The 27,231-nt window shown below is 36.3% G+C and overlaps 2 protein-coding genes across 2 annotated transcripts; one reads left to right on the forward strand and one right to left on the reverse strand.

The window, feature by feature from the left end:
* The first annotated feature begins 523 nt into the window (after window positions 1–523).
* On the forward strand, window positions 524–11,640 carry ttc38 (tetratricopeptide repeat domain 38). Its single transcript, XM_082181825.1, has 14 exons — window positions 524–910; window positions 1,448–1,525; window positions 1,625–1,706; window positions 2,611–2,782; window positions 3,440–3,613; window positions 4,284–4,359; window positions 4,805–4,924; window positions 5,017–5,076; window positions 5,182–5,220; window positions 6,249–6,330; window positions 8,171–8,336; window positions 10,052–10,211; window positions 10,293–10,366; window positions 11,204–11,640. The coding sequence occupies exons 1-14, from the start codon at window positions 881–883 to the stop codon at window positions 11,289–11,291; spliced, it is 1,401 nt and encodes a 466-aa protein (XP_082037951.1). The 5' UTR covers window positions 524–880; the 3' UTR covers window positions 11,292–11,640.
* A 126-nt stretch (window positions 11,641–11,766) lies between these two features.
* tspan33b (tetraspanin 33b) lies at window positions 11,767–22,414 on the reverse strand. The gene is made up of 8 exons (XM_082181848.1): window positions 22,294–22,414; window positions 19,595–19,652; window positions 19,379–19,506; window positions 17,775–17,849; window positions 16,893–16,988; window positions 15,829–15,957; window positions 12,754–12,915; window positions 11,767–11,972 (listed from the first exon to the last, which is right to left on the reverse strand). Exons 1-8 carry the CDS (start codon window positions 22,387–22,389, stop codon window positions 11,904–11,906), a joined length of 813 nt encoding a protein of 270 aa, XP_082037974.1. The 5' UTR covers window positions 22,390–22,414; the 3' UTR covers window positions 11,767–11,903.
* Window positions 22,415–27,231: the final 4,817 nt, after the last annotated feature.

The raw sequence follows: 27,231 nt of genomic DNA on the forward strand, positions 1-27,231 counted from the left end.
ATTTCTGATCTATTTACATTATGAATTGATTTATTATTATTTCTTGCATAGTTAATTATTGTGGTATTTTTTTTTTATTTTTTTTATCCTATTTATCCATCTTTAAAGCATTACAATGTTGGCCTGTGTTTGACTTAAAACTTTAAATTCATTCATTTACTACTTTACAAGTACTGGAATTTGCTTTAGGATCAGCAAATCCTCTATGCAAAACTTTTCAAATGCATTAAGAAATTATCTTCAGATTTTAAAAATGCACAACAAGAAATACATATAAATGGGAAACTAGTAAATCTTGACATTTGTAAGCAGGGCACGTGCATATGTTCTTTAGCTTTATGCAGCACAACAACCCACTCCTGATTTTGCACTGCCGCCTCTATGTAAACTTTTACTTTTACTTTTCAGACAGACACAATGGAAAGGGAAATACTCATTTCCGTGAATCGGTTCCTTTGAACGGTTCGTTGTAATGAGCTGGTTCAAAAAATGATTCACTGCATTCTTGTACGTCATCACGTATTTCCTGACATCATGGCATGGCGTTCTAAATGTTCTAGTAAAACCTTACAGATAATTTAATTAGTAAGGGGTCTTGTTGTCGAATATGTCCCAGTTCAGTTTGTCGCTGTTAAATGCGATTTAATAGAACAATGCGTGACTTGGCTAAAAATATTGATAACATTGCGAGTCGGCCGTGTTCGAAAAAGGGCTCTTGATTCAATAAATCAGTTAATTGTTTGATTAAGTTAACCAAGAAACGATTTGTGAACAAATCATTCAAACTGGTTTTGTGAACCGGTTCAACCGATGCATCATAAGACCCGACTCCAAAGGTCCCTGAATCGTCATCACTTGTTAGAAACTAGCGCCTGTGAGAATGAACGCCGTTAGTTTCAGAGATTGCAAGGTAAGTTAGAAACTTGTTTTCAATATAGTGCATAAGGGTTTCTCGAGTTATTTTGAGTAGGTAACTTTTTATGGGGTTCTCGAAATAAAAACGCAATGGCGAACTCTAAATCTCTCTTGAGAAATGTCTCTATAAAAGTGTAAACCTTTTGACCTTGGGATTAAGGTTTAGTTTGTTTGAGTTTGCTTCATTAAACAACTCAACAGTAGAACGGAATGTTATATTATCACCTGCAGTGCACGTTACAGGCAGGACAAACCTTTGTAAACAACACTTAAACGACACAATGTAACTAATACAAAAACAAAACAACAGAACGCTGTAAGGACTGCATTGACAGTGAAAATAGGCTTCAGTTTGCACTTTGTCATCAGCAGTTTCTATTTCATAACAGATTCAATTCTCCTTGTTCTGCAAAGTATATTCCATTAGATATTGTATTTAATATTGCATTGGTGGCACAAAACTAATTCAAGCAATCTTACTTGGCCATCAAATCTCAGTTACACTCCTTATTCTCTGTTGTGCATGTGTTAGGCATGGAAATCAGAGGGTCTGATGCTGTCCACTAGCAGCAATGAGGCCTGTAAACTATATGATGCTATACTGTCTCAGGTAGCCTACATGCATCAAAATACACAGATTTTAATAACTATGTGTTTTTTTCTTCTGCATATAACTAACCTGAATGTTAATGTCTCTGTTAATAATCAGTATGTGACCTGGCGCAATGATGAGACACTGGGAGGAATAGAAGGCTGTATTACAGCTGTCAAAGCTGCAGACCCGGACTTTGGTACGTGATTGCAACACTGAGCATTGTAGTCTGTCTTGATAAACACGTCAATGTAAAAAAGGTTGTTTTAAATGTCTTCTGGAATACTTGGTTCTTTATTGGCTTTATTGTTCTTATTATTGTATTCTGCTGTCACTTTTTTTATATATATATCACTCCACATTGTCTGTCTACAATGGAAGCTTGTTTCCGCCACCAAAAATAAAAAAGATAATTGCAACTTTTTATCTCACAATTCTGTCTTTATATCGAAAAATTCCGAGTTTATATCTTGCAAATCTGAGTTTATACCTAAACTCGGAATTGCAAGAAAAGAAGTCAGAATTGTGAGATATAAACTCGCAATTGTGAGCAAAGAAAAGAAAGAATTGTGAGTTTTGGAATTGCGAGAAATAAAATCTGATTTTTTTTCTCTCAGAATTGCGAGATATAAACTCGAAATTGTGAGTTATAAAGTCCAAATTGTGAGATATAAACTCTTAATTCTGAGAAAAAAAGTAAGAATTACTAATTATAAACCTGGAATTGTGAGAAATAAAGTCAGAATTGCACTTTATGTCTTCGCCGTTCTGACTTTTTTCTCAAAATTGTGAGACAAACTAGTTGTTAAGTAGGATTTGCATATATATATATATATAATTTCTATTGTGAGAAAAAAAGCCAGTAATGTGAGAGAAAATGTTGCAGTTACATTTTTATTCAATGGCGGAAACAATCTTCCACATCTTCTCACATTATATAATTTTATCTCAAAATCAATAATGTCTATTCATTTATTTGGTAAGTAACTGTGTAATAAGTGTGATAATGTGCAATCAGCTGGTCATTATCGCAAGATAAACCCCTTCAGGTTTATACATTCCATCCATGACAAGTCCTCATTAGTGTGTCCACTGTGCTGCAGTTATGGGTCATATGATCTCTACTGGGCTGGAGTTGGTGGGCACAGGAAGTTCAGTCCTGCGGGATGAGAGATTGGCCAGCGCTGTGAGGAAGACTGTGGAGCTGGCGAACTGTCAAGAGCTCACGTCCAGAGAGAGAAACCATGTGAAAGCCATGGAGCTCTTCTCTAAAGGGTGAGTTCACATGAAATGGACTAAGAGCTGCATGAGAAGATTCATCCGATGACATTACGAATGTTTCACACTCTAAAAAGTTTTTTTTTTTTTGGTTAATTTTAAGCAATGTTGCCTTTGGCCAACAAGCAGTTATGAATTTGTTCTTTTAAGATTCATGTTCCCCTACTGTATCCTTGGGCTGTAAAGAGTGTGACTGTCATATGAAACTAAGTTTTAGCTTGATTAAAGTTCTTGAATAAAGCAGCCTTTTTAGAGAAGTTTCCCAATCATTTCTGTTCTCAGCTCTAATGAATTGCCTAGTCAAACCACTAGAATTCTGTGAAAAGATCACTTTTAAAAGAGGGTTCAGAGGTGACATACATTTAGTAAATATTAACTGATAAAACAAAATAAAAATTCTCATCTGAAAAGGATCCTCTCAAAATACCAATGGCTGTAATACAGTTGTTATCACTAACTAAAATTGTTTTTGATAATTGCAGTAAATCTGAGATGTACAGTAAATATAAGAAGAAAAAAAAGTCAAATTACTCAAGCTAAATACTATAATAGTAGATAAATAATACTAAAATAACAATGCTGTACTATGTAAATGTAAAATGATTATTTTTTTTTTTTTTTTATGACTGAAGTACATTGAATGGTGTGTTTCAGAGCCCTGCACAAGGCCTGTGAGGTTTGGGAGGGTATTCTGGCTGATCACCCCACAGACATGTTGGCACTGAAGTTAGCCCATGATGGATTCTTCTACCTGGGTGAACAGATTCAGATGAGGGACTCGGTGGCCAGAGTGCTGCCCCATTGGAAACCACATATGCCATTGTACAGGCAGGTGCTCATGCTCCACCGATGCCAATCTGAATGCTGGCTTAAAATCATTTTACCATGTGGTCGTAAAATAATTATTTTAAAGAATTAAAATCTCATTTTTGCTTAATCTTTTTTTTACTGAAATCTTCTTTTTTATATATATTTTTTTATAATTATTTAATTTTATTTGTCATTTTACCAAGTTCAGTTTTTCATATCTAAGATATCTTTCAAAACCCAACTTGGTCCACATGACAAAAGCTATTTTAGAAAGAAGTGTCCTGAAATTAAATGAATCAGATTAAAGGGAAAGTTGTGTCATCATTTACTCACCCTCAAGTTTTTCTTGTATGAAACTTGTATGAATCGTTTTCTTCTGCTGAACCCAAAAGAAGATATTTTGAAGACTATGGGTAATCAAACAGTTGTGGGACCCCATTGATTTCCATAGTATGGAGGGGAAAAAAATACAATGGAAGTCAGTGGTGGTGCCCCACAACTGTTTGGTTACCCATATTCATCAAAATATCATCTTTTGTGTTCAGCTGAATAAAGACACTCATACATGCTTGGAAAAACGTGAGGGTGAGTAAATTATGACAGATTTTTTTATTTTTTGGTGAACTATCCCTTTAAATGTTTAAATAATTTATTCTAAGTAAATGTTTTCATTGGATGTGTTTTCCAGTTATCTTAAAGGGATGTATTCCTTTGGGCTTCTTGAGACTCGTTTCTATGACGAAGCTGAAAAAATGGCAAAAGAGGTAGTATTTTTTTAATTGCATATTTAATTAATGTCATTCATTAGTATTGCTCACTACTTTCCAATGGTACTATAATATAAAAAAATCACTAATTAGTCTATTAAACATGCATTATTAATTATAATTTAAATATTTATGTGATAAACCGGTTTTTAATGCAGCAGACACACTAAATGTGTTGTGCTTGTCTTGCAAAACTGGTGAAAATAAACAGAATAATATCAGATGTCATGAATCAAATAACGTCCACATGTCCAGTGTACTGGATATTTAATATTTTATAGTTCCCCACACAGAATTTGTTTTATTTTATTAATTACTTAATAACTTAATATTTAAATAAAAAAAATTGAACTATATTTATGCTATATAAAATGCTGTTTTTTTCCCCCCATAATTTCTTATTAACGTAAAGCACCATTATTATAATGTAATATTTCTGCAGGGCCTGGCTTTGACTCCTCAGGACGGTTGGAGTGTCCATGCTGTGGCTCATGTCCATGAGATGAAGGCAGAGGTGGACAAGGGGTTAAAGTTCATGGCCTCTACAGAGAAAGACTGGATAGTCAGTTTCAGAAAGATTGTATAAAACATGTGCAGCACATTGTGTATAGTATAATACATATATACATATGATTTCTTATTTCTCCCTTAAAGGTGTCCGACATGTTGGCGTGCCATAATTACTGGCACTGGGCTCTATATCACATTGAGAAGGTAAGAAAAAGAGAGGCAACATTACATCCACTACAAAAAGAACACAAGTTACTTTTATCCATGTGTCTTTCATGGATTTTTTTTTTCTTTTTCTTTCTTCCACAGGGGAATTATGAAGCAGCTTTGAATATTTTTGATGAGCAGGTCAGTTCACTACTGTGCTTATGACACTCTTTGACAATGCATTTAAGAAGTGACATGGAACTACTGTGGTTTGCATTGCAATACCATGTTTGTTTTTTTCTAAAATGTATCATGGTATTCTTTAAAGTGCTTTGGAGTACCATGTAAATATCATGGTGCGTGAATATGGTAAAATATTCAGTATATATCCAAGATATTTCCATCTGATACCAACTGTGGTACTGCCACAGTACTTAAATCATGTAGACATGTGGTGAATGTAATTAGTCACACCAGGGGAGAAGTGTAAATCCTGTCTTGTGTTCCATATGGAATGTGACGGATTTAAGAAGAAAGTTGAATTGATTTAGACAGGAGCATATGGGTGTCAAGCCAAGTTGTTTTCAGGGCAACATCTTTAGACTACACTCTCTTCAATATACAGTATATAAATCATTCATTCACTTACTGCAGGTACACACTGTCAACAGACCATCAGTATATAGAAATTAGAATATTGAAAGCCATCAAACTAAAATTAGAGTTAATGCATTAATTTAATAAACGATCATTCTTTATATAGTAAAATCTTTTGGGTCTCCCCTTTGCTTTTATATCATTTTCCACAATTCTGGGAAGGCAGAAATGCATATCATGACCCCTTTAAATTCATCCCAGTGGTGTTCCGGTCTGGTCTTTGTCCATGTCATTCAAGTTCTTCTAGTAAAACATTTAGTTTTGGGCCTCTCTTTGTGCCAACCATGCAAAAACAGAATAAATACACCCAATTGTACTTAAAATGTTGATGATTGCACAGCTATATGCTTGATTTTATGCACCTGTAGGTAATGGACGTAGCTGAAATTGTCAAACCGGTTGATTAGAGAGGAGCATATGGTGTATATGAATTAGTTTCATGATCTGTCATTATACATTATACAACTTATTATACTGTATAATGTGACAATGATAATGAAAGTTATGACGAATTGTTACCTAGATGTGGAATAGAAATGACTGGTCATGGGACATTTAAAACCTTTCTCCAGGTTTCTCTGCGCTGTGTGAAGTCTGGAGCCATGCTGGACACCGTTGATGCTTGTTCATTGCTCTACAGGCTAGAGCTGGAGGGTGAGATGTCATTAAGTCTTAAAATACATATTGAAAACAATAAAACCTCACCATCTCTGAGCAGGAGTAGAGGAGTAGAAAAACATTTCTGTTTTTCATCTAAACAGCCAGATGCAACACATTTGCTTTTAACAGTTTAATCAAGGCAGGTTTTGTCTGAAATCTGCACTGGAATATAACGCGAATCTGTTGTGTTGAAAAGCCCTGATGTGGTGTGAAGATCGTGCTTGGCATCATGTGATCATGTGATCATGTGAAGACTGGTGTTAGGCAAGTTTCTGAACCTCGGAAATAAGAGTATTTTATATTCATATATTCATATTTTCATATTTTATATATATAATATGAAAATATGAATATAAAATACTCTTATTTCCGATGAATAAATTATTCTATGAATGCCGATGAATAATTTTAGAAATAAAACTATTACCCATTTTTTTTTAAACAATAGTGATATATTCTCTGAAAACTGAAAAAGTTGTATTGTATTACACAATTTCACGTTTTAAGATTATGGGCAAACAAGACAAATACTGATTAAGAAAATTATTTGTGCAGTCAAGTGACGAAACCTGTTTCTCTGTATGTTTACTTTTGTAACATAGTAACAGGAGGAGATGTTTACGGTACATTGCAATCTATGAAGTTCAGTTTTACCCTCTGGGACTCGAGGACTTGTGACATTCCACAGAGAAGACAAATGGAAGTAATAAAGGAGGTCAACCTTTGGTTTAAAAAATTACTAAGGTTACAAAAAACCTGCTCCTGCTCCATTTTATTTAGCCCATTTATTGGCACAGTTGAAGACATCATGATCTCTTTTCAAGGATATATTTAAAGTCTTTGCTGAAACTACAGTACAGTATAGTCAGCTTTTAGAATGCTTTTCACAGTTTACATTTTAAAGCAGCTTTACAGAAATATTAACTAGTCACATAGGACCAGTTTGCACCAGTGAAAACCATTTTTGGCATTATAAAACTACCATCAGGGTTTACTAAAGACATTTATTGAAAAATTAGCGATGAAAAGTGGACACATTTTGCGGCTGACCTTTATAGAATTTGTAGGAGTTTTCCTTAGAGACACAACATTAATGGGAGGAGAGTATTTAAATAAATTATGCAACTTAATTTACTAAGGTTTGTGGAAATCAATTTACTGGTATTTGTGCCATTTATTTAATAAATAAAAAAGCATGTTCTAAAGCATTTTGCACTTGACATTGCTGTCTGTGTTCTTTAATTTTCACGTTGTCAGTAGATTATCCGCAGAATGTCCACTCCCAAATGCAAATTTACAGTATTGCAGTATCCCGCTATTTTGCCTTGTTTAGTAAATCAAACATGATTATAGTAGGTAATCATGTTTGTTTAGAAAAAGTATTATATTAATTTGTGTTATTAATATAGTAGCCTCTGAAGTCCATTCTAAAGCGTGCAAGTTTACAAGATTACTTGAAACCCTGCAAACCAAGTCACTTTTAACTAAGTTCATGTCTTCTATGAATTGATCTTATGAGCTCAAATGTTTTTGTACAATGCTAATTCACAGGACAGAGTTCATGAACTTTAGCTCTCCCGTATACACATCGAATGAATGAAAGTGAATTGGATTGTGAAGTCTAGCATGACCGGAAGGCACCGGCTGGAGGGGTGCCGGCAGCTGCCAGTGAAGCGTCCCTTTGCTTTCTGGCTGGTGTAGCTGCCGGTAGGCATGGTTCAGAAACACAGATGAGCTGGGATAGTGGGATGTGTAATTGGATATGTTTGATTAATGAATAAGAGGCATGTTGTTTGTATAAACTTTGCGTGTATAAAATATGTTTTCTCGGCAGGTGTGAGCGTGAAGGACCGCTACAGAGAGGTGCTGCAGGTGACCCAGCCACATACAGAGGACCACACATTACTTTTCAATGACCTGCACTTCCTCATGGTTTCCCTGGGAAGTAAGGAGAGCGCCACCACTCAGCGCCTGCTGGAGAGTCTGCAGGAACTAGCTAAGTGAGCCACACGCATTACACAACCCACTCAAGAGATTACATTACAGCCAGGTTCTGCTCACGGATGGGAGTTTGTGGAGGCTGAGTTGTGGACAAATGTAGCGTGTCTTCAGGCTCTGTATGGGATTTCTTATAAATGTCCCTGCTCTGGGGAAGACTGGCATCCTCAAGGCTGATGCGCTGCATGCATATTTATTCTGATTTCTCATTACGGCCAAAACAAACGTCCGGTAAAGGTTGTACAGAAGGAACACAAAGTGTATTGAAAGTAAATCCAAGCACAAAAATACATTTCTTGTCAGCATGCTGTGTTTTATAAGATAACATGAGGGAGAGGAATCCTCTGGGAGCTGTATTTTCAGCACAGCATCTGTTCAAAGAAAGCAGTGTTTTCTCAACGAGCAGAATGTTTTTCGTTATCCACTTATGTTCTTTAGGCTTTAAGTAACAATTTTACATACACACAACCTAGCCGAATTGGTTGTCTAAACCAGGCATTTTCAAACTTTTTGATTCCACAGACCACCTAAAATATAAAAGGGAATTATATTCTTTCATGTGCCGCATAGATTTACACTGTGAAAAATCTAAAATATTACAAGTATGTGTTAAATATTATCTGGAAAATATTTTGTTGACACTATTTTTTTCTACTCACCATTAGACTGGTGTTAGATGGATAAAACCACAACAAACAAAACACAACTTTGTACTTTGTAATTGATGGCTATCTGAACAGTTTTTATAAAGCCGAATGAAACAGTATTAATATGTATATCATTTCTAAATAAATCTGTAAATTAACCTTTTACATAATAATAGTAATAATACTTTTTCTTCTTTTTTGTCTTATCTTTAACCTTTTGTGGTTAAATCTCTTGCAGTCCCCCAGTTTGAAAACCCCTGGAGCTTCATTTATAAAACCTTTCTTAGACCCTGACGTAGTGCTAAGCACTTTTCCACGTCAAAGACTGTTTTTATAAATATGAACCATGGCGTGGATTTTAGTGTACGCACAGATTTGATCTTAGAGTGTGCGTACGCTAAAATCCTTGCCAACGTTCATATTTATCAAAACAGTCTTTGACGTGGAAAAGTGCCAAGAAGAAGACCTACACACTTTTCCTTGTGGCAGAGAGTCGGGTTACTGCAGTTATTTGGAAATCTAAGCCATTCCTGCCGGGCACCTTTCTGAAGCATTTGGCCGTTGACTGGTGCTTTTTTATATGTCAATGACATCAATTAGACGGCATTTACAAGGTGGAGATCTGAAACCATTCAGCTGCACACAATTTCACTCTTATTTGCGATTTATAAATGTTTACTTCTGGAATAGGGTGTACGCACGTGTTTTTTTTTTGTGTGTTTTTTTTTTTGTGCATACGTTCGTTCTCTGAACCTCAAGTACATACTTTGAGAAATTATCGTAATATCAAATGTTGGACGGATTCCACATAACATTTTATAAATGAGGCCCCAGGTCTGAACAAGGAAAAAATCTTCTGAAACAATATGATTTTCTTACTTTGTATAACACAAAATAAGATGTTATGAGTAATGTTTTCCTTATCTACTAAAACATATAGTGGCCAGGGGCTGGTAAACAAAAACAAAAAAAGTCATATTTCTTGTATATGGAGTGACATACGAATGAATAAGTGATGACAGAAATGTCCATTTTAGCATTAGTCATATGTCTCTGTTTTCCTCCCTCAGAGACCCAGCAGAAAACCATCAGTTCCAGATAGCTGAGCGTGTGGGGCTGCCCATGTGTCAGGCTCTCCTGGAGTATGACCAGGGAAACTACAACCAGGCCGTGGAGCTGCTTAAACCCATCAGAGACCGCTTCGTAGAGATAGGGGGCAGTGACGCACAGGTCTTTCTCCGCTTCACTGGAATATGTATTAGATAAGCAGTGTTTCCACTATAAACAACCTCCTTATTTGTTTCTCTGCAGAGAGATGTTTTCCATCAGCTCCTTATTCATGCTGCCATGAAGTCGGGAGACAAAGAACACCAACGATTTGCCAGGTAAACGTTGTGTTCTAACCCTCTAAGTGGAAAATGGTTTTCAAATAGCTCAGTTGTTGTCTTTTGTGCTTTTATGCTGCACTTTAAAGGTGTTGTTAGGTTTCCAGCTTAAGCTCTATAGACAGTGTAGGATGCAAGCTGACGATTGCCACATTAGCATAATTTTCCCTGTTAACTTCCATTGTAAGCATGTTAAGGTTTCATTCCCCTGGCAGAATCTAGAAGATATGGAGCATTTTAAAATATTTAAGATTTGTTTTAATTAGTACGACCCTTTTAGAATTTCCTGGTTCATATTTTTTTCTTCTTGTCGCTATCTACTAATCTGTGTTATAAACACAGATGTCTTTCCAGGCTGATAAACAACTTTTGTTAACTGAATAGAATAATACATCAGAAGCCATGGCCAAATACCTTGCAAAATAAAGAAAAAAATCATTCAGTGAACCGGTTTTGAACAAAGGCACACAACAGATTGAAAGTGCACAGTTGGCAGCACATTTTCATATAGTAATCAGTAAAACTGCTATACAAGGCCACAGGGTTTCCATTAAAGATAAACTGTCATGTCAATTGATGTGCTGTCCACGGATGCCAGGTATTTGTGTGTAATTCAGTTTCAAACAGAAATTTACATATTGCATTTCATTAGCATGCAATGCTCATAAATCGAAATTCTTCCAAATTTCAAACTCCCACCTGTTCTACACAGGTTGCACATAAAATGAAGTGCATGTAAATATTTGTAAAATGCCTGATTTAGACAGCAGTGTTGTCCTGCAGGGATTTTCTTGGACACTTTCTAAGGAAGCAGGCGCTGTTGTGTTTTGTCCCTAGATGCATGCTGACAGAGAGAGACGCAGTGCGGCCAAACTCCCTGCTCACAGACCGTCTGATCCAGAGAGCCCACTCCTTACATGTTTAAATTCAGACCCTATCCCCAAAGCACTTTACACCCTGTTCTCTGGTGGTATAATTACAGGCCGCTTTCCGAACTCATTTAACTGCAGACATCAGATCAGAGAGCCCTGTGTACAGCCCAAGAGTTTGCACTGAACAAAGTCTTCTGTTTAATGGGTTCACTCCTCCGACTATGTCTAAATGTTAGTCTAGCCTCTTCCATTGCATGACATAAATTAAATGGAAGTGTGCAAGAAATCCCTTGCAAAGATATTTTGCATTACATATTATTCAAGCCCAAGCAGTATTTTCTCTCTAGGCATTTAACAAATGACTGTGATTATTCAATAAAAATGAACTTACAAATTCAAAAAGTCTGGAGGCATTTTTGTAATTAAGAAATAACAAACAATTCCACAAGCTTTACAAACAAACCTTTTTTTCTTTTTTATCAAATAACAACAATATGTAAACCAAAATAGAAAATGAATAAGAAAATGCTCCGAGGCAGAGTGAAATGAAACTGAGAAGAAAATGTGCTGTAAGTGTGAGAGCAGTCGGTGCAGAATGGAAGCTTCACTCCAGTGTGTGAGAGAGTTTGGCAGAACCGCAGGTATGCTGTGACTGTCCGCTGCCTTTACAAGACGGATCCAATCTCTTTCTGGATCTCAGAAATGAGGATCTGAGACAGAACGATGCCTGCGATCTATAGATCAAACCGAAGAATTGTGTCAGGACAGCAGTGTGTGTGTGGAGAGAGGATCATAATTTCAGTTTCTGCCCAACACCCACTGAAAAATGTATGAACGGAAATGCAGTGCATTACATTGAATTATATGGAATAAGCATACACTCATTTCAAAAGGACCACAATCTTAAAAGGGGATGTATGTGTATAATTCAGGTTGTCTATCCTGAATAGATACTAAAGATACCTCAAATATATAAATGATTAAAAAGGTCACAAACATACATTATGATGTATTTTCTCATTATTTCAGTTCAATTCAAACGTTTAACCGTGTAGCTTTAGCAATAGTCAATAGTTATGTGTAATGGTTAATATTGATTAACAAAGCTGCCATGACTTCAAAACTCGGAAGAGTAATTCGCCAGTGGTTTCCTCGTGATTTTCCTATGGGTTTTTATAATGGGGTAAATTACACACACCCATTTCAAAAATGTGAATTTTGAATCTGTGTTTATTTAAAATAAAAAATAAAAAAGTAAGTAACTAGATAAAAATGTTTGGGGGTGTGTGTGTGTGTGTGTGTATTTTGTGAAGAACAAAACGTCCAAGTATCATCAACATACCACCGACCTTCAAATTTTGAGGGAACCACTGGAAAATTAGTCTTCCGGGTTTTGACATCACAGCTGCACTGGTAACCCTATTCAGTACAATGCTTATTTCTGCTGTACTGACCAATCAGCACCCATGATCAGAAGACCCCATGCGTTTTGAGAAACTGAAACCATTACGTTACCTGTGGTAAAGCGAGACCCAGAGTCAGCGCCCCAACTAACATCAGGTGAGATTCAATCCATATTACAGCTCTGTCTGCGCAGCCCACCGGATAGATAGATTTAGTGGCCTCCGCATAGTTCTGCGTCTGAACCCCAAAGCCACACATGGTATTGATCACAGTCTGAAAGAGTAAAAGAGAAGATGTTTTTGTCGTTACTGCTTTGTCTCCTCAGATGTTACTAGTCTTTAAGCAGCAGGGGGCAGTAATGTTTTAGCCTCATTCTTGTCATGTTTGTTTAATGCATCTCATTTTAAATCCATAGTATACAAATACAAACATGATTAATTAGTAGTTTTGCTCAAATAAGCACCACCATTAATACTATGCATATTTTGGCATATTTCTAGGGACCAGAATATTATCTGGGGAGATTCTGGGCCAGTAAGCAACCATATAACAACCACCCAAATACCTTAGCACAGTAAAAACACCTGCACACATTAGCAACTGCATAAAAGTGTCGGGAAAAGAAGTGCACATGTAAATTAAGTAACTTTGTACAGGTTCTTGGTGCTTTTGATTCTGTTGTTGTTGATTTTTCTCGTTCCTTTAGTCTGGTATTTTGCATGTTCAATGCTGCAACCATAGGCAGTTTTTGACACCTACCCAGACCAGCTGGATCTTTCGACTCGACTGCGTCCTACGTAATCTAATGGGCCAGGGCCAGTCATTTCCCCCTCAGCTTTTTACAACTTTAGTGTGAGCATTTCACCATGCTTTCTGACATCCTGCGGGTGTTGAATTCCCTTTTGTTTTGTGGGTTGCTGGTGTAGAATGCAGGTCAGGGTCATATCTATAGACATATGCAGTTTTCAATTGAATATTTGCTCCAGGAATTTACTTAACATTGTGTGGTCTAATTATAAAGACCTTTTTACAGAGATTTTACACAGCTTTCAGTATTCATCACTGATAACTGAAAAAAAAAACTACACGTGAAAGATCATTTTTGTGTCTGAATGGGGATAAAATACCACTTTCAACAGCATTTCCAAAAGTATATTTTTCGTTGATGGTTATGCATCCCTGAACAGCTCACCATTTAATAATGCCATGATTCATTTTCATATCATCTGCCCAGATGTTGCCATAGAGAAGTGCCATTGTCTCCATGTGAACAGCTGTTTGGATGAATCACAGAATTTGTTGTCATTCCTTTTGCTTCAAACAACATGTTTGAATACTGTAAGACAATTAAACACATAAACCAAACAGCTTTTCTCCCTCTGCATCATAAATGTAGCATAGTTCCTCAATTTCCTTCTGTTTTTGTTTGAAAGAATTGCATTTCGTTCTCTCTGACCTGTTTAGAGAGTGTTTATCCAGCAATCACCGTAGACATTTGCCAAGGGAACAGAGACCATAATATTTAGGTCTGCCAAGGAGTCGCTCTATATCGGTGATCTATGTTCTGTTTGAGTATCTTATCAGCATTTAGACACGTCTCACGGATTGAACTGAAGCACACATTTAGCATTTCAGCCAAGCAGCTGCTTCGGACGTCATGCCAAAATGGCACCGCTTGGTCATTTGCTGCCTTTAGAGGCAAGACAGCAATTCAGAACACATCAATTCTTCTCAAATTGCTGCTATGACAACTGTGTAGAAATTGAAACTTTGAATTACTGATACATTTGGTAAACCCAATCTGTTTAACTTCACAAAGCTTTTATAACAGGGGTTGTAATTAGCGGCGAAGGCCATCATCGTTAAAGATGAAGGCCCAAAGGACACTCTGAATCCGTCTTTCATGGCACTTTGTTGCAGAGTGCAATAAACCAATGAGCGCATACAGTTTTGCTGAGCTGATGAGATGAAAAATAATACAGCTTTGCCTTTGCGCTAATGCTACACTACAAAGACTGAGAACAAAAAGGGTGGGATTGTGTTGAAATAAAGGATCAAAATGAAGGATCACTGTATAACTGAACTGTATAACATACAGTTAACAGGGTTTTTTGCCTGCATGTGCTACGCTCGCCACCTAGATGCTAGAGTGTTTTAGGTGGTTGCCTGTGTTTTGCAGTGGCTAAAGCGTTCTGAGTGGTTGTTAGCATGTTGCTGTGCTGTTGCTAGGATATATTTGGGGGTGGGGGGTTAGTTGAAGGTGGGCTCTTTTAACATGGACCAGTAAGTCTCTATGATGTTTTGGGTCCTATAAGCTTATGTGGCTTGGGTCCACTGGTTTCCCACTGGTTTTATCATCCACTAGGTGAACATTTTTATTTCTTAGAATTTTCTTTTAATGAAACTTAGAAAGAGCTACTATATGAGCTGTAGTAGTAAAACTTTCCAGCAAATCATTTGTATGTATGCTTTAGCTGTCCAATTTCAGCGTATGCACAATTGATCTCTTTGTCTCTTTATCTCCTGCATCTTCCCTTTGGATTGTGTTTATTAAAGACTGTTTTGAATTCTCCATCGCCGTGCGCTTCATTACAGCCACTCAGCGTGAGAGTATCATGGTTTTCACAAAAAAATATTAAGCAGCACAACGGTTTTAACATTAATAATAATAATAATAACTAATGCTTCTTTAGTATCAAATCAGCATATTATAATAATTTCTGAAGAGACTTGAAAGTATTTTAAAATATATGAAAATGTATTGTGAAATGTTTCACAATTTTACTGTTTTTACTGTATTTGATTAAATAAATACTGCCTTGGTGAGCACAAGAGACTTCTTAAAAACATTAAAATATTTGACCGACTCCAAACTTGATATACAGTAGGTGTTATTTTCATTCTCCCAATATAACCATTACTGTACATCTATTGCCGCCATGAACATTTGAGAGAATGTTTTAAATTTAAAAGGGTGAAACTAGGGTATTATAAAACAATATTGTAAAGTTCAAATGTAATTATAATGATTTAGAGCTTCAGTCGCACCAGTGCAAAGCAACTCATAAAGCGGCATGTGAATCCTCGCTTCACACAGATCTCATATCTGCTTATTTGTATGTCCATTTTAATTTATTCATAACTGCAAATTAAAGATCGGTCTGCGTATAGCTGGTTTAATCTCACCTCTTCTGGTAGAGGAGTGCAGCATGAGAAGGGAACTGAACACCTCTCAGTGCTGGGGTTTGACGGGGTGCAGTTGAAGTAGAGGTTCCAGGACCAGTCGGTGTAGTTGTTCCAGCCACAGCATTTGAACTGCAAGGAGCAGCGAGGAAGGAAGAGAGAGAAAATATCATTTTTAGACACTGTCTCTCAGACCACATATTCATCTCCCATCCGCTGGACCCATGACAATTTTCATTGTGAGGAGTACAAAGAGGAAGGCATATCATCTAAAGAGACAGGAGAACATACTGTGCTACATTGTAGAAGAGAACGGTTGCTCATTTTGAGAGCCATGCATGTGTTGAGTTCACATTACCATATTTACCAATCTCAGCACTATGGTTAGGGATAAAATATGCAGAGTTGACCAAAAAAATATGAAAAAGTTGCTTCTTTTGTTTTCTCAGAATGTCCAAGCTGAGACAAGCTACGTAAATGACAAAAAGTACCATAGCATTGGTCCAGATGATATAGAAATTATAAGAAATTAATAATTTTATTCAGAAGCATTAAATTTATCAAAATACTGATATAAAAAAAAAAAAAAAATTCAAATAAGTACTGTTCTTTAAAAATCCTATAAAAAAGTGTCAAGGTTTCCAAAAAAATAAATAAATAAAAATAGGCAGCACACCTGTTTTTTAACCAAATCAGCATATTCAAATTATTTCATCATGTGACACTGAAGACTAGAGTAATGATGCTGAAAATTCAGCTTTGCCACCAGAATAAATTAGATTTTGAAATATTACAATAATAATAAAAGTTATTTGAAATTTCACAATATTAGTGCTTTTACTGTATTTTGGTTAAAATAAATGAAGCCTTGGTGAGACTTCAAAAACATGCAACCCATAAATGTATATCTGACACAAAAATACAAAACATTTTGACAGTAAAAAAGCAAGTGTATACTGATTTTTGATTGGAGAAATGCACATGACTTCATATGGTGCCGGGTATGCTTTAACATATGGCCAGATGCATTTTAAATCCGCACCGTCTGAACAAAATAAAACCCCTACCTCTTTTTGGATGTAGTCCATTAGGTTTTGAAGGTCCAGGTCATCTCGATAATCCACAATGGCTTTTTTCACGAATTTCCCCAGAGCATCGCGTGTCTGTGAACATGACACTTCATACAATCTAGCCACCAAATACATTTCCATACGTACCTAAAAATCAAACACTTACATCTGGGTTGTATATGCATATGTAATTGTGCTACGGGAAACAGGTCGACAGCGCTAATTCACCATGGCGGCTCTAACAGCATATGCTTTAGTGTGGTAATGAACTCTTGGGGCCCCCCTGAGCTCGCTCCTTCTCCCCTGTCAGTTCCTCTAACGCTGGCATGTTCAAGCACCTCTGAATGTCATTAACAGGAAGACTCCAAGAAAGCCTCCAACGAAACGGAACATTTGGTCCCACTTTGATGTGGCAAAGCTCTTTAATCATTAAGCAGCGAAGATGCTTGAAGCATCATCGTTAAACTGCCCTCCCAGTTTAACGGTGTGTGCTGCGAAGTACAGTGTGATGTAATACACACGACCTTCTCCTGGACTGTAGAACTTCAAGATTCCACTCGAATGATTAAAGAAATAGTAGACCGATAGGAAACTCTATAGCTAGCCTAGAATTGTTGTTACGGGTGAGATGAACAATGGAAGTGAATAGTGAATTGCTTTTAAATGGACTTGATATCCCATGAGATGGACTTAAAGACAGATGACTGCTAGAAGAGGTTAACCCTCCCTAAAAAAAGCCGAAGCCTAATGTTAGAATTAATCTTTAACGGCCCTCAGTGTATGAAAGTCGGAACAGTAAAATACTTCATGTGATAGCCTGTATTCCATGTAAGTGCTGCAGAAAACACATATAAACTATGGTTTCAAGTGAAAGCTCACCTGGTCAGAGTAGAAGAAGCCCAGGATTGCAATGGCCAGTTGGTTAAGAAAGACCAGGGTGAGACTAAATGAGAACTAGAGAGGAACAGGAAAGAAGATTTGCTTACTAAATGAACATTGTTTGTAACTGCTATTTAAATAAAGGATCAAATTTAACTGATGAATAGCAGATATATGTACAGAAAATACTGAGGCTTGTTGTCACGCATTCTACTCTTTGTGCTTCGCTGTGTAGGTTTATTTTTTGACACTTTACCTGTACTTTAACGCATACCTGGGGTCTTTAGTGAGCCGGGACGTCATTCACTACCCTCCTCCTCATTCATTTTTTAAAGTAAGACATCAACCTTCTTAGTATTCCTCAATCAATTAATTATAAACATAAAAATTATAAAAGAATGCCTGTTTTCCAATCACTTTCAATTGTCAATTACTTTCAATTAAAGAATTGTATTGGGTCGCTATAATGACCCGAGGTGTGTAACTGTAAGTATGCTAATTGTCAACAGTAATTGAATCTTTGATGACTGAATAAGTGCAATTCACCTTTATTCCACAAGGTGGCAATGTCTGATACACAATGATGAAGTGACGTTTCACTCATAGTTATCGCAGGCAGAAAACAAAAGAATAGGAAGTATCATCAGCAAAACTTGAAATGGCTCAGAGATGTAGTGCAGAGCAAGTCCTGAACGCAATCAAATATTAGTGTCACTGTCACTTGATGGTAGATCTGTTGAAGAAGCTGTCAGCGATCAAAATATTGATTTTGAAGATGTTGAAAATGATAGTTTTGAGAATATGTTTGAGATCGCGAATATGAGCCAGATGTTGAATGTACTGGGGAAAGAACTCTGATGAGGACAGTGATGATGGTATAAAACATCTGCTCAAACTGAACTCTTCCAAACTCCAAAAGGTAACAAAATATGCTTTATTTTATTCTTCTGAAATTGTTTCTCTAATATCAGGAGAGTTTTATATTATCACATCTGTGTTAAACATAGATCCGTGTCGCTTAAAACCGTAATACTTAATAATGATTGACAAAACATTCATGCATTTTAAGGGTTATCAAAGGGTTATTAAAGTTATCGAACATTTCCATTCCCAGAGAGAAAAATAAGACAAATGTGGGACATGTTGTCAGTAAAAAAACATAGGAAAGTGACTTTCCTCCGAAAGTGACCTGACGTCATAAACACGACTTCCCAACTTGTAAATACGAACTTCCCAGGAGGACTTGAAAGCACCATTATTTCAATTAGTTGTCAAGGCAACATTTTTAAATATTGTTTAGTTTAAGTTTTTATCTAATTACCTATATTTATATGTTATTGTATTTCAGCTTTATTTCAAAAAACAAAAATGTTTTTAACAATTTTAATTTTGATAATCATAATAACCCTGAAATATGACACATGTATCATATTATATAATATCATAGCTTTTTAGTCCCCAAGATACACCCCATGTGACAACTAGCCCTGGTCTTCCTTATACGGCTATATTTTAATTACTGAAAAAGTTAAAGCGTAATCCTTATTTTTAAGTCACTTTGAATAAATATGTTAAGTATGTGTAGTAATCAAATTTCTGCTCACAATTTTAAGGAGGCGTATATTTTCCCGCATAGCTCCGATGCATCCACAGAAGGTGATGAAGAACATGACCACCCCCACCACAATGAGAATCACAGCAGGATCAATGATGAACGTGTCACGCACTGTGTCTGTGGAGAAAAAACCCCACAGAAAACCTCTTAACCTCGTAACTGATCCACACACATCTGAGGAACGCAAACAAAATAGTTGTCATACCTGTCGCTTTTTGAACTTTGGCATATACCCCAATGGCTACAATAAGGAGAGAAAATACCTAAAAAAAGGAATAAACATAAATAAATAACGTGAATTAATCAACTACACAAACAGAGTTACTTTATACACTTTAGATACACACACTCATATAGGTCAGATACATATATTTTTCTTTAATACACATTGGCTACAATTAATGGAACCCTTTTATTCAATACTTTTTGCAACCTCCTTTTGCCAAGATAACAGCTCTGAGTTTTCCCCTATAATGCCTGAAGAGTTTGGAGAACACCTGACAAGTGATCAGAGACCATTCCTTCATACAGAATCTCTCCAGATCCTTCAGATTCCCAGATCCATGTTGATACACTCTCCTCTTCATCTTTCTATAGGGTTCAGGTGCATCCTCAGGAGACTGGGATGGCCATGGCAGAAGCTTCATTTTGTGCTCAGTGACCTATTTTTTGTGATGATTTTGATGTTAGTTTTGGATCATTGTCTTGATGGAAGATCCAACCATGGCTGATTATAAGATTTCTAGCAGAGGCGGTCAAGTTTTGATTTTTACATTTACATTTATTCATTTAGCTGACGCTTTTATTCAAAGCGACTTACAGTACAATTGCTATATATGTCAGAGGTCGCACGCCTCTGGAGCAACTAGGGGTTAAGTGTCTTGCTCAGGGACACATTGGTGTCTCACAGTGGATTCGAACCCGGGTCTCTCACACCAAAGGCATGTGTCTTATCCATTGCGCCACCACCACCCTGGATTTTAACAGATTTTATCTGTTAATATTTGACTTTGCCATGTCTCTGAATAAGATGTCCTGGAACTCCAGCAGAAGAGAAAAAAAGGCCCTCGACATTAAAGATCCAGCAGTTTATTTAATCGTACATACAGTATGTGGACCCTTTTTATCCCTGTGTGCGGTTTGCTGGCAAAAAGCTTTTCTTTCTTTAGTTTCATCTGACCATTGAATCCGGTCCAATTTGAATTTCCAGCAGTGTCTGACAACTGAATATGCTGGAGTTTGCTTTTGGATGAGAGCAGAGGATTTTTCTTTAAAAAACTCTCCCAAACAACTTGTGGTGATATAGTCAAGTCAAGTCATCTATTGGTGATATAGACAAGACTCATCTATTTGATGATCCTTGGAGAGTCTTTGGCCACTCAAACTATCCTCTTCATCATGCATTAAGACAATGCAGACACACGTCCAGGCAGATTCATAGTGTTTCGTGTTGATTGGAACTTCTTAATTATTGCCCTGGTGGTGGAAATGAACATTTTCAATGCTTTAGCTATTTTTCTTAAAGCCACTTTCTATTTTGTGAATCTCAACAATCTTTTGCTGCACATCAGCACTATATTCTTTGATGAAATTCTTTTGATGATTAATGGAATTTGGCCTTTGTGTTACCTTATATTTATACTTTTTGTGAAACAGTAAGCCATGGCTGGACAATGTCATGTTCCTAGTCACCCTGGTGTGTTTAAAATAGTATAAATGAAGGGGAATATACTTCAGATATATTTCACTCATAAGAATTTCTAGGGGTGCCAATAATTGTGCTATTGTATATAAAAAAAAAAAAAAGAAGAATTTCATATGTTATTTTCCCCCCACATTCATTTGTTTTACTTCAACGAAAGGTTTGATTTGTGATTTTTTTTTTCTCTTTTAAATTAAAGATCAAAAGGTTTAACAATGCATTTATATTTCCACAGCCTTTGATCATATTTACAAAGGGTGCCAATAATTCTGACCACGACTGTATTGGTTTCTCCACATACATTATTACTTTTATAATTATTATTTTTTTAAACAAAGACTGCATTCCTGGAGTTATATGAAATATAACAGTCTCTGAGCAATAGGCTGGTCCTGAGACCCTGTTGGCATTGCTGGTAAAAAAAATAAAAATAAAAAAATAACCTTTTGTGTCATTATGAATGTCTTTACTGTCACTTTTGATAAATGTAATGCATCCTTACTGAATACAAATATTAATTTCTTTAAAAAAAATAAAAAAACTTTCCCCAAGATCAATAAAAAAGCACCAAAAAAAAACAAAAAAAAACAGTGTAGTAGCCTATCCCAGCTGTATGAAGGAGAATGTTCAGTAAGGTTTATGTAGACGTCTTTTTTTTTCCATTCATGGTACATTTTGTGTTTTAAACCTGTGCATTAGATCCAGTGGGAAGTTTACAGGAAGCCTGAGAGTCCTGAATGAAAGCATAATGTGAGGTAATGCAGTGTGAGCAGTTTTTTATTTTGAATGGCAGATCCAGGCACACTGTATCACAGTCAATGCACTGATAAAACACACCACAAACCCTACGAACAGAAGAGGAGAATGAGAACAGATGCTTTGGTTTTGATTGCACGTTTCTTTGGGGGATTCAAGCCTTCCGCTGCATCATATTCTGAGATTACATTCTAAAGAATGGCATTTTTACACTTTTCATAGCTATGAAGTTCCTTACAATTGTATGCAAATAGAGTGTTCTGAAACGAGTCTTGTTGTAGAAAACATTACGGTTGCAGCAGAACAATTGCGACAGCGAGTCTAAATTACACCCCCTGTTTTATTCATTTCAAAGCTGGCCAAAGAGCTTATGTTCTGCAGCCTGGAAATATCATGTCCCTCAACCGAACCCATTTTGGAAGTTGGTGTCAGAAGGCCTTACTTACCCAGAATAAAAAGCTGAAGAAGAACAGGAAGTACCGAATCCAAGGGTTGACGAAAGAGAACATTTCCGTCCTGGTAAGGCTCATCTGCCTATCCATTCTAACAGATTTTTAGAGGCTGAAGACGATTAAAAAAAAAATTCAGCAATGCCATCCACTATGTAGCCTATAGGTTTCAGTCCGCAGCTAAACTGTTGCCCAAAATGGACTGCAACAGCTGTACATGTGGACTGACTTGCCGCATAGTTTAGTGTCTGTCGAAATGGCCAGAGCACCACGTTCAATAAAAGCTGCCTGCTTTGAAAAGCTCCGTTCCATTGTTTTCTATCGCCAGTGTGGACAAGAATTTGCAGTTAGGCAAAACAGACAGGGCTTTTCCAGGGTTTAGTTTCAACAATATTCCCCTCTGTCTAAGGTAATAAACACACTTTGAGAAAGAAAAAGAAACCTTGAGACTTCAGTGAATCAGTCACCTGCCCGCTCGCTGCTTCAAAGTGATGACTTTATTAGCAGGGCTTCTGCGAGACTCTTGGTAGATCAAGGTCTGGGAAACCAGGGCAGGCAGCACAAGCACTTCTCTACTGCTGGAAAGCTGTTCTAAATATAAATGACCCATCATGAAACTGTAGTTTCAGGAGTAGTGTGGACTCTGCTGGTTGTCTGACTGCCTTTTCCCAGCGGGAGCTCTGCTGTTTCTCTGGTCTGCATCGGTAAAGCTCATTGAATCCTTTATTCCTGAGAGGCGAAGGACAATCAATCGGGTTGTTGAGAGTCTTTCTCACAGGTTTATTGCTACAGGCCATGAAAGGTTTTTTTTTTCTTCTTTTTTTCTTTGAAAGTTTGGAGACAAACCAGTGTAGTTTATGAGATCCAAGACATTGATTTGTTTGTTTCCGCCCTCCATCCACAATAATTGCAGCCTTTGTATAATTTTCTATCATAATACTCGTATTACCATATTCAGATGCTACTCAGCTTTTAAAATGTACTGTAGCTATAAGAGTATTGACCTGACCAAGAGTATTGATCTATAATGTCTAATGACTTTTTTATAGGGCTGATACAAAACTTTCTGTATGAAAGAAGCACTTTGCATAGTCGACTTTTATTATTTTTATTTATTTTGACCATATGTGACCTTGGACCACAAAACCAGTCACATGGGTCAATTTTCTGAAATTGAGATGTATACATCATATGAAAGCTGAATAAATAAGCTTTTTATTGATGTATGGGTTGTTAGGATTGGACAATATTTGGCCGAGATACAACTATTTGAAAATCTGTGTACAATGTTTTGTTGGCTACTGCCAAATATACCGGTGCAACATGTGACTGGTTTTGTGATCCAGGGTCACATATAGTTATCTGACTGTATTATGGCTAACAACAGAACTTTTATGCTATTTACGCTATATTTTTGATCAATTTATTTGGAAATATTATGATACTATCTTAGTTTTAATTTTAGTTTTAATCTTGAATTAAATGAGAAAGACAATGCAATCTTTGTAAAATGGCCCATATTCTGCTAAAGTGTTCTGCAAAAGAGTACAAAAGGCAATAAACAACATTCTCACAGGGGTTTGGCAACACACGTTTCTTTATTTAAAAAATAGTAGGATTTAAAGAATGCAATTTAGTGCACCACCTAATATATTTATAGTGCTTTACATGTAGCAAAATACTCCACAGGACAAATCCGGGTTCACAAGATATCTGATAACTGCCACTCACCAGGACTACATTAAACACGTCAATCAAGAGCATACGTTTCTACAGCTTGTACAGTATATGCAGCTTACTGGCGGTGGCTAGGATGGCAGTACAAAAATACAGATATGACAGCGATTATAGAACTGAATTACTTATTAGATCCCTTTTTTTTAAGCCCAAAGCACACCAGATTAATAGATAATTTTATGGCAGTGTCAGTTAATGGGAAACATTTTTCAATAATTATATTAGTTGTGCTGTGGTCATTTACTGTAGATCACCAATAAAAAGCTTCCATGTCCTTGCAACACTGTTGATAAAAATCTCACAATTCAGTACCAACGAATGGCAACATGTAATTCAGATCTACAACTTAGGTTCTTGAATTAATACGTACAAAAACTAAAGAAAATGGAAAAATGAATACACACTGAATGGGTACAAAATTAGTTTCAACGACTGTTGAAAAAATATCTCAAAATATACAATCAGATGGCACGGGTGTGCAAGAATGTTCTTAGATGTTCTGGAGGTATGCATTTTTCAATCTTCAATATGATCAATTGTAGAGAGAGACCATGCCTTGAAAATAATTCTTTAGTATTGGGCAAATAATAGTTAATGAACTTCATTAACAACAATGAAAAATTCTACTTTACAATTTCTAGAAACTATAATGTGAATTTGTATGTGCTGTATGATAGTATCCACACACATCTGTTTAATTATGAAAACCCAACATAAATTAATTCTAATGTGGCAATAGAAGAGGCAAAGAAAAAGAAAAAAAACATTTAGAAAAACTAAAGGTTTATATATAATGCAAACATTTTTTATCAATTAATGTTTAGCACACCCTTGAAATCAGTTAGTGACGAAAATATTATACAAAACAATGACAAAATAAAACAATGAGCAATGTACAAAAAAGAACAACTAAAAATGACATTACAACCCTTGTGTTGGAGTATCAAACACTAGATTCTGTTGCACCTTTAGATATTTGACAGACACATTTAGACAGTTAGCAAATAGCAATATTTCCATTGCATATTAAACAGATATGCCCCAGATGTCAAACACATTTGCAACGGTTTATGAGATGATCTGTACTGAAATGTTTACACGCATTAGCTTGACACAAATGCATTACAAAATAGATTTTTTTTTTTTAAAAAGTAAAAATGAAAATTGCTAATGCCAAACTGCTGTTGATGATACTAACATACAACACTAACATCTCAACATATGATTCAACTTGAATTTCAGATTTAAATATACAATGTAGCCTATAACAGTGGAAAAATATAAAGGAAAAAATGGGTATTGTATATACGTGGGTATATACTTTCTTTGTAAAAGAAGAGAGATGGGTTTAAAGACATCTTTCAAAAATTAAAAACATTGAAACAAGGACCAAAAAAAATAAAATATTGTCAAACAATTCCTAACCTTGGAAAGCAAACATGTGGGATTAGTTCACAGGATGCAATTGTGTGGCTTAAGTTTGTATATCAGTCAGATAAGAGGGCTGGAACACGTCATGAAGTTTAGCGTGGTGGGGTTAGAGATAGTACACTGAGCAGATGGCGCGCATCAGTGCAGACCTAATATTGACTAACTCTGTGGTGTTCTTGAAGCCAGACCACCAGGCATAACACAAAAACATTTTCATTTATGATGGTAATAATGTTGACTGTGGCCTACTGCAGCCAAACTTGAATATCAGAGAATTTGTTTGTACGGTTTCGAATTGCTAGTGATGGTGAACATGCGGTACTAATTGAAAAATGCTGTAGGTTTCAATCCTCCAGATACAAATGCCTCATAAATAACACACATCCTTTAAAGCCAACAGGAAACAGCCTTGATAACCCATTTTACATCAGTAATATGACACGTCTAGTAGTAAAACAGTGTGTTCTTTGATTAAAATAAATGTATATTGTGACTAATACTTTATCCATATGGAATTGACTGTATTATTGTAAACTAGGATGGAGCCAATCCTGAAAGTTCTGTCTTGATGTATCCCAACAATAATGCACCTTTTTCCAAATCTATTGTTATTTGTAACCTTTTTTAGTCAACCAGCATTAAAGGGTTAGTTCACCCAAAAAAGAAAATCATATCATTAATTACTCACCCTCATATCTTTCCAAACCCGTAAGACTTTCGTTCATCTTCGGAACACAAATGAAGATCTTTTTGATGAAATCGGAGAGTTTTTTTGTCTTTCCATTGACAGCCTACGCAACTACCACTTTCAAGCCCCAGAAAGGTAGTAAATACATCATCAAAGTTATCCATGTGTGCGCGTTAAAGATTGATATTTTGTAAATAAAGTGGTAAATTATGTGTTTTTTGCGCAAATAAAACACCCATGTCACTACATAAAATTGAGGTTAAACCATTGGAGTCGCATGGATCATTGTAATGATACCTTTCTGGCGCTTGAAAGTGGTAGTTGTGTAGCTCTCAATGGAGTGACAGAAAGCTCTCAGATTTCATTAAAAAGATCGTCATTTGTATTCTGAAGATGAAGGGTCTGGAACTTTAAATTTTTGGGGTGAACTATTCCTTTGAATGAATGATTTTACTATTAGATTTAAGAATGGCTGCATTACCTATGACAGTAATTATAATAACCCATGGCCAAAAACAATACTTAAGTGATTATTTGAAATAATACAGTATATGTGGATACACATAGCCACAAAAAAAGAAAAAGAAAAGAAAAAAAAGATTAGGGTCATTTTTTGTTTCATGTTGACTTTAAAAGCTTCCAGGCAGAGAAGTGAGTGAGGTTGAGTCAGCTGTTTCTCATTCTTTTACCTTCTCCACTATCGTAACAAGCACAAGTGGCTCTTATAGCAGCAGTTGTACAGTGACAGAGTTTCTACACTCATCGAGCACTCACTCTTTTCCCTTCATTTCAACAGATGATGAACGTTAGAAGTAGCCGTCGCTTCTGGTCCCAACTGTTCTACAGAAAGCAATCTTTCTTAAATGCAGTAAACAAAGATTGTGTGTCAGTGAGTGTTTGATGGGATGATCGGTGTAATTATTCTTCTCTCCATCTCAAGTGCTCTATTACGTCCCTCTCGGTCAAACATAAAGGATGTGCACGTGCCAGGCTCTTAAGGGGTAGTCTCAGTGACAGTCTCGATTGGAGACCGTCACATGACCCCACTTTCGCAGCCATCATCACGCCCGATCTACTGC

Source organism: Leuciscus leuciscus (assembly GCF_965113295.1).
Source record: "Leuciscus leuciscus genome assembly, chromosome: 10".
NCBI classification, from domain to species: domain Eukaryota; kingdom Metazoa; phylum Chordata; class Actinopteri; order Cypriniformes; family Leuciscidae; genus Leuciscus; species Leuciscus leuciscus.

Coding starts and splice junctions, on each gene's coding strand:
- tspan33b (XM_082181848.1), bottom strand. CDS start 22,389: ATGGATAGGCAGATGAGCCTTACCAGGACGGAAATGTTCTCTTTCGTC. Junction 17,850..19,378: donor ATATACGCCTCCTTAAAATT/GTGAGCAGAAAT, acceptor GTTCCTCTCTAG/TTCTCATTTAGTCTCACCCT. Junction 15,958..16,892: donor TGGACTACATCCAAAAAGAG/GTAGGGGTTTTA, acceptor TGCTCCTTGCAG/TTCAAATGCTGTGGCTGGAA.
- ttc38 (XM_082181825.1), top strand. CDS start 881: ATGAACGCCGTTAGTTTCAGAGATTGCAAG. Junction 4,925..5,016: donor CTACAGAGAAAGACTGGATA/GTCAGTTTCAGA, acceptor TCTCCCTTAAAG/GTGTCCGACATGTTGGCGTG. Junction 6,331..8,170: donor CTACAGGCTAGAGCTGGAGG/GTGAGATGTCAT, acceptor TTTTCTCGGCAG/GTGTGAGCGTGAAGGACCGC.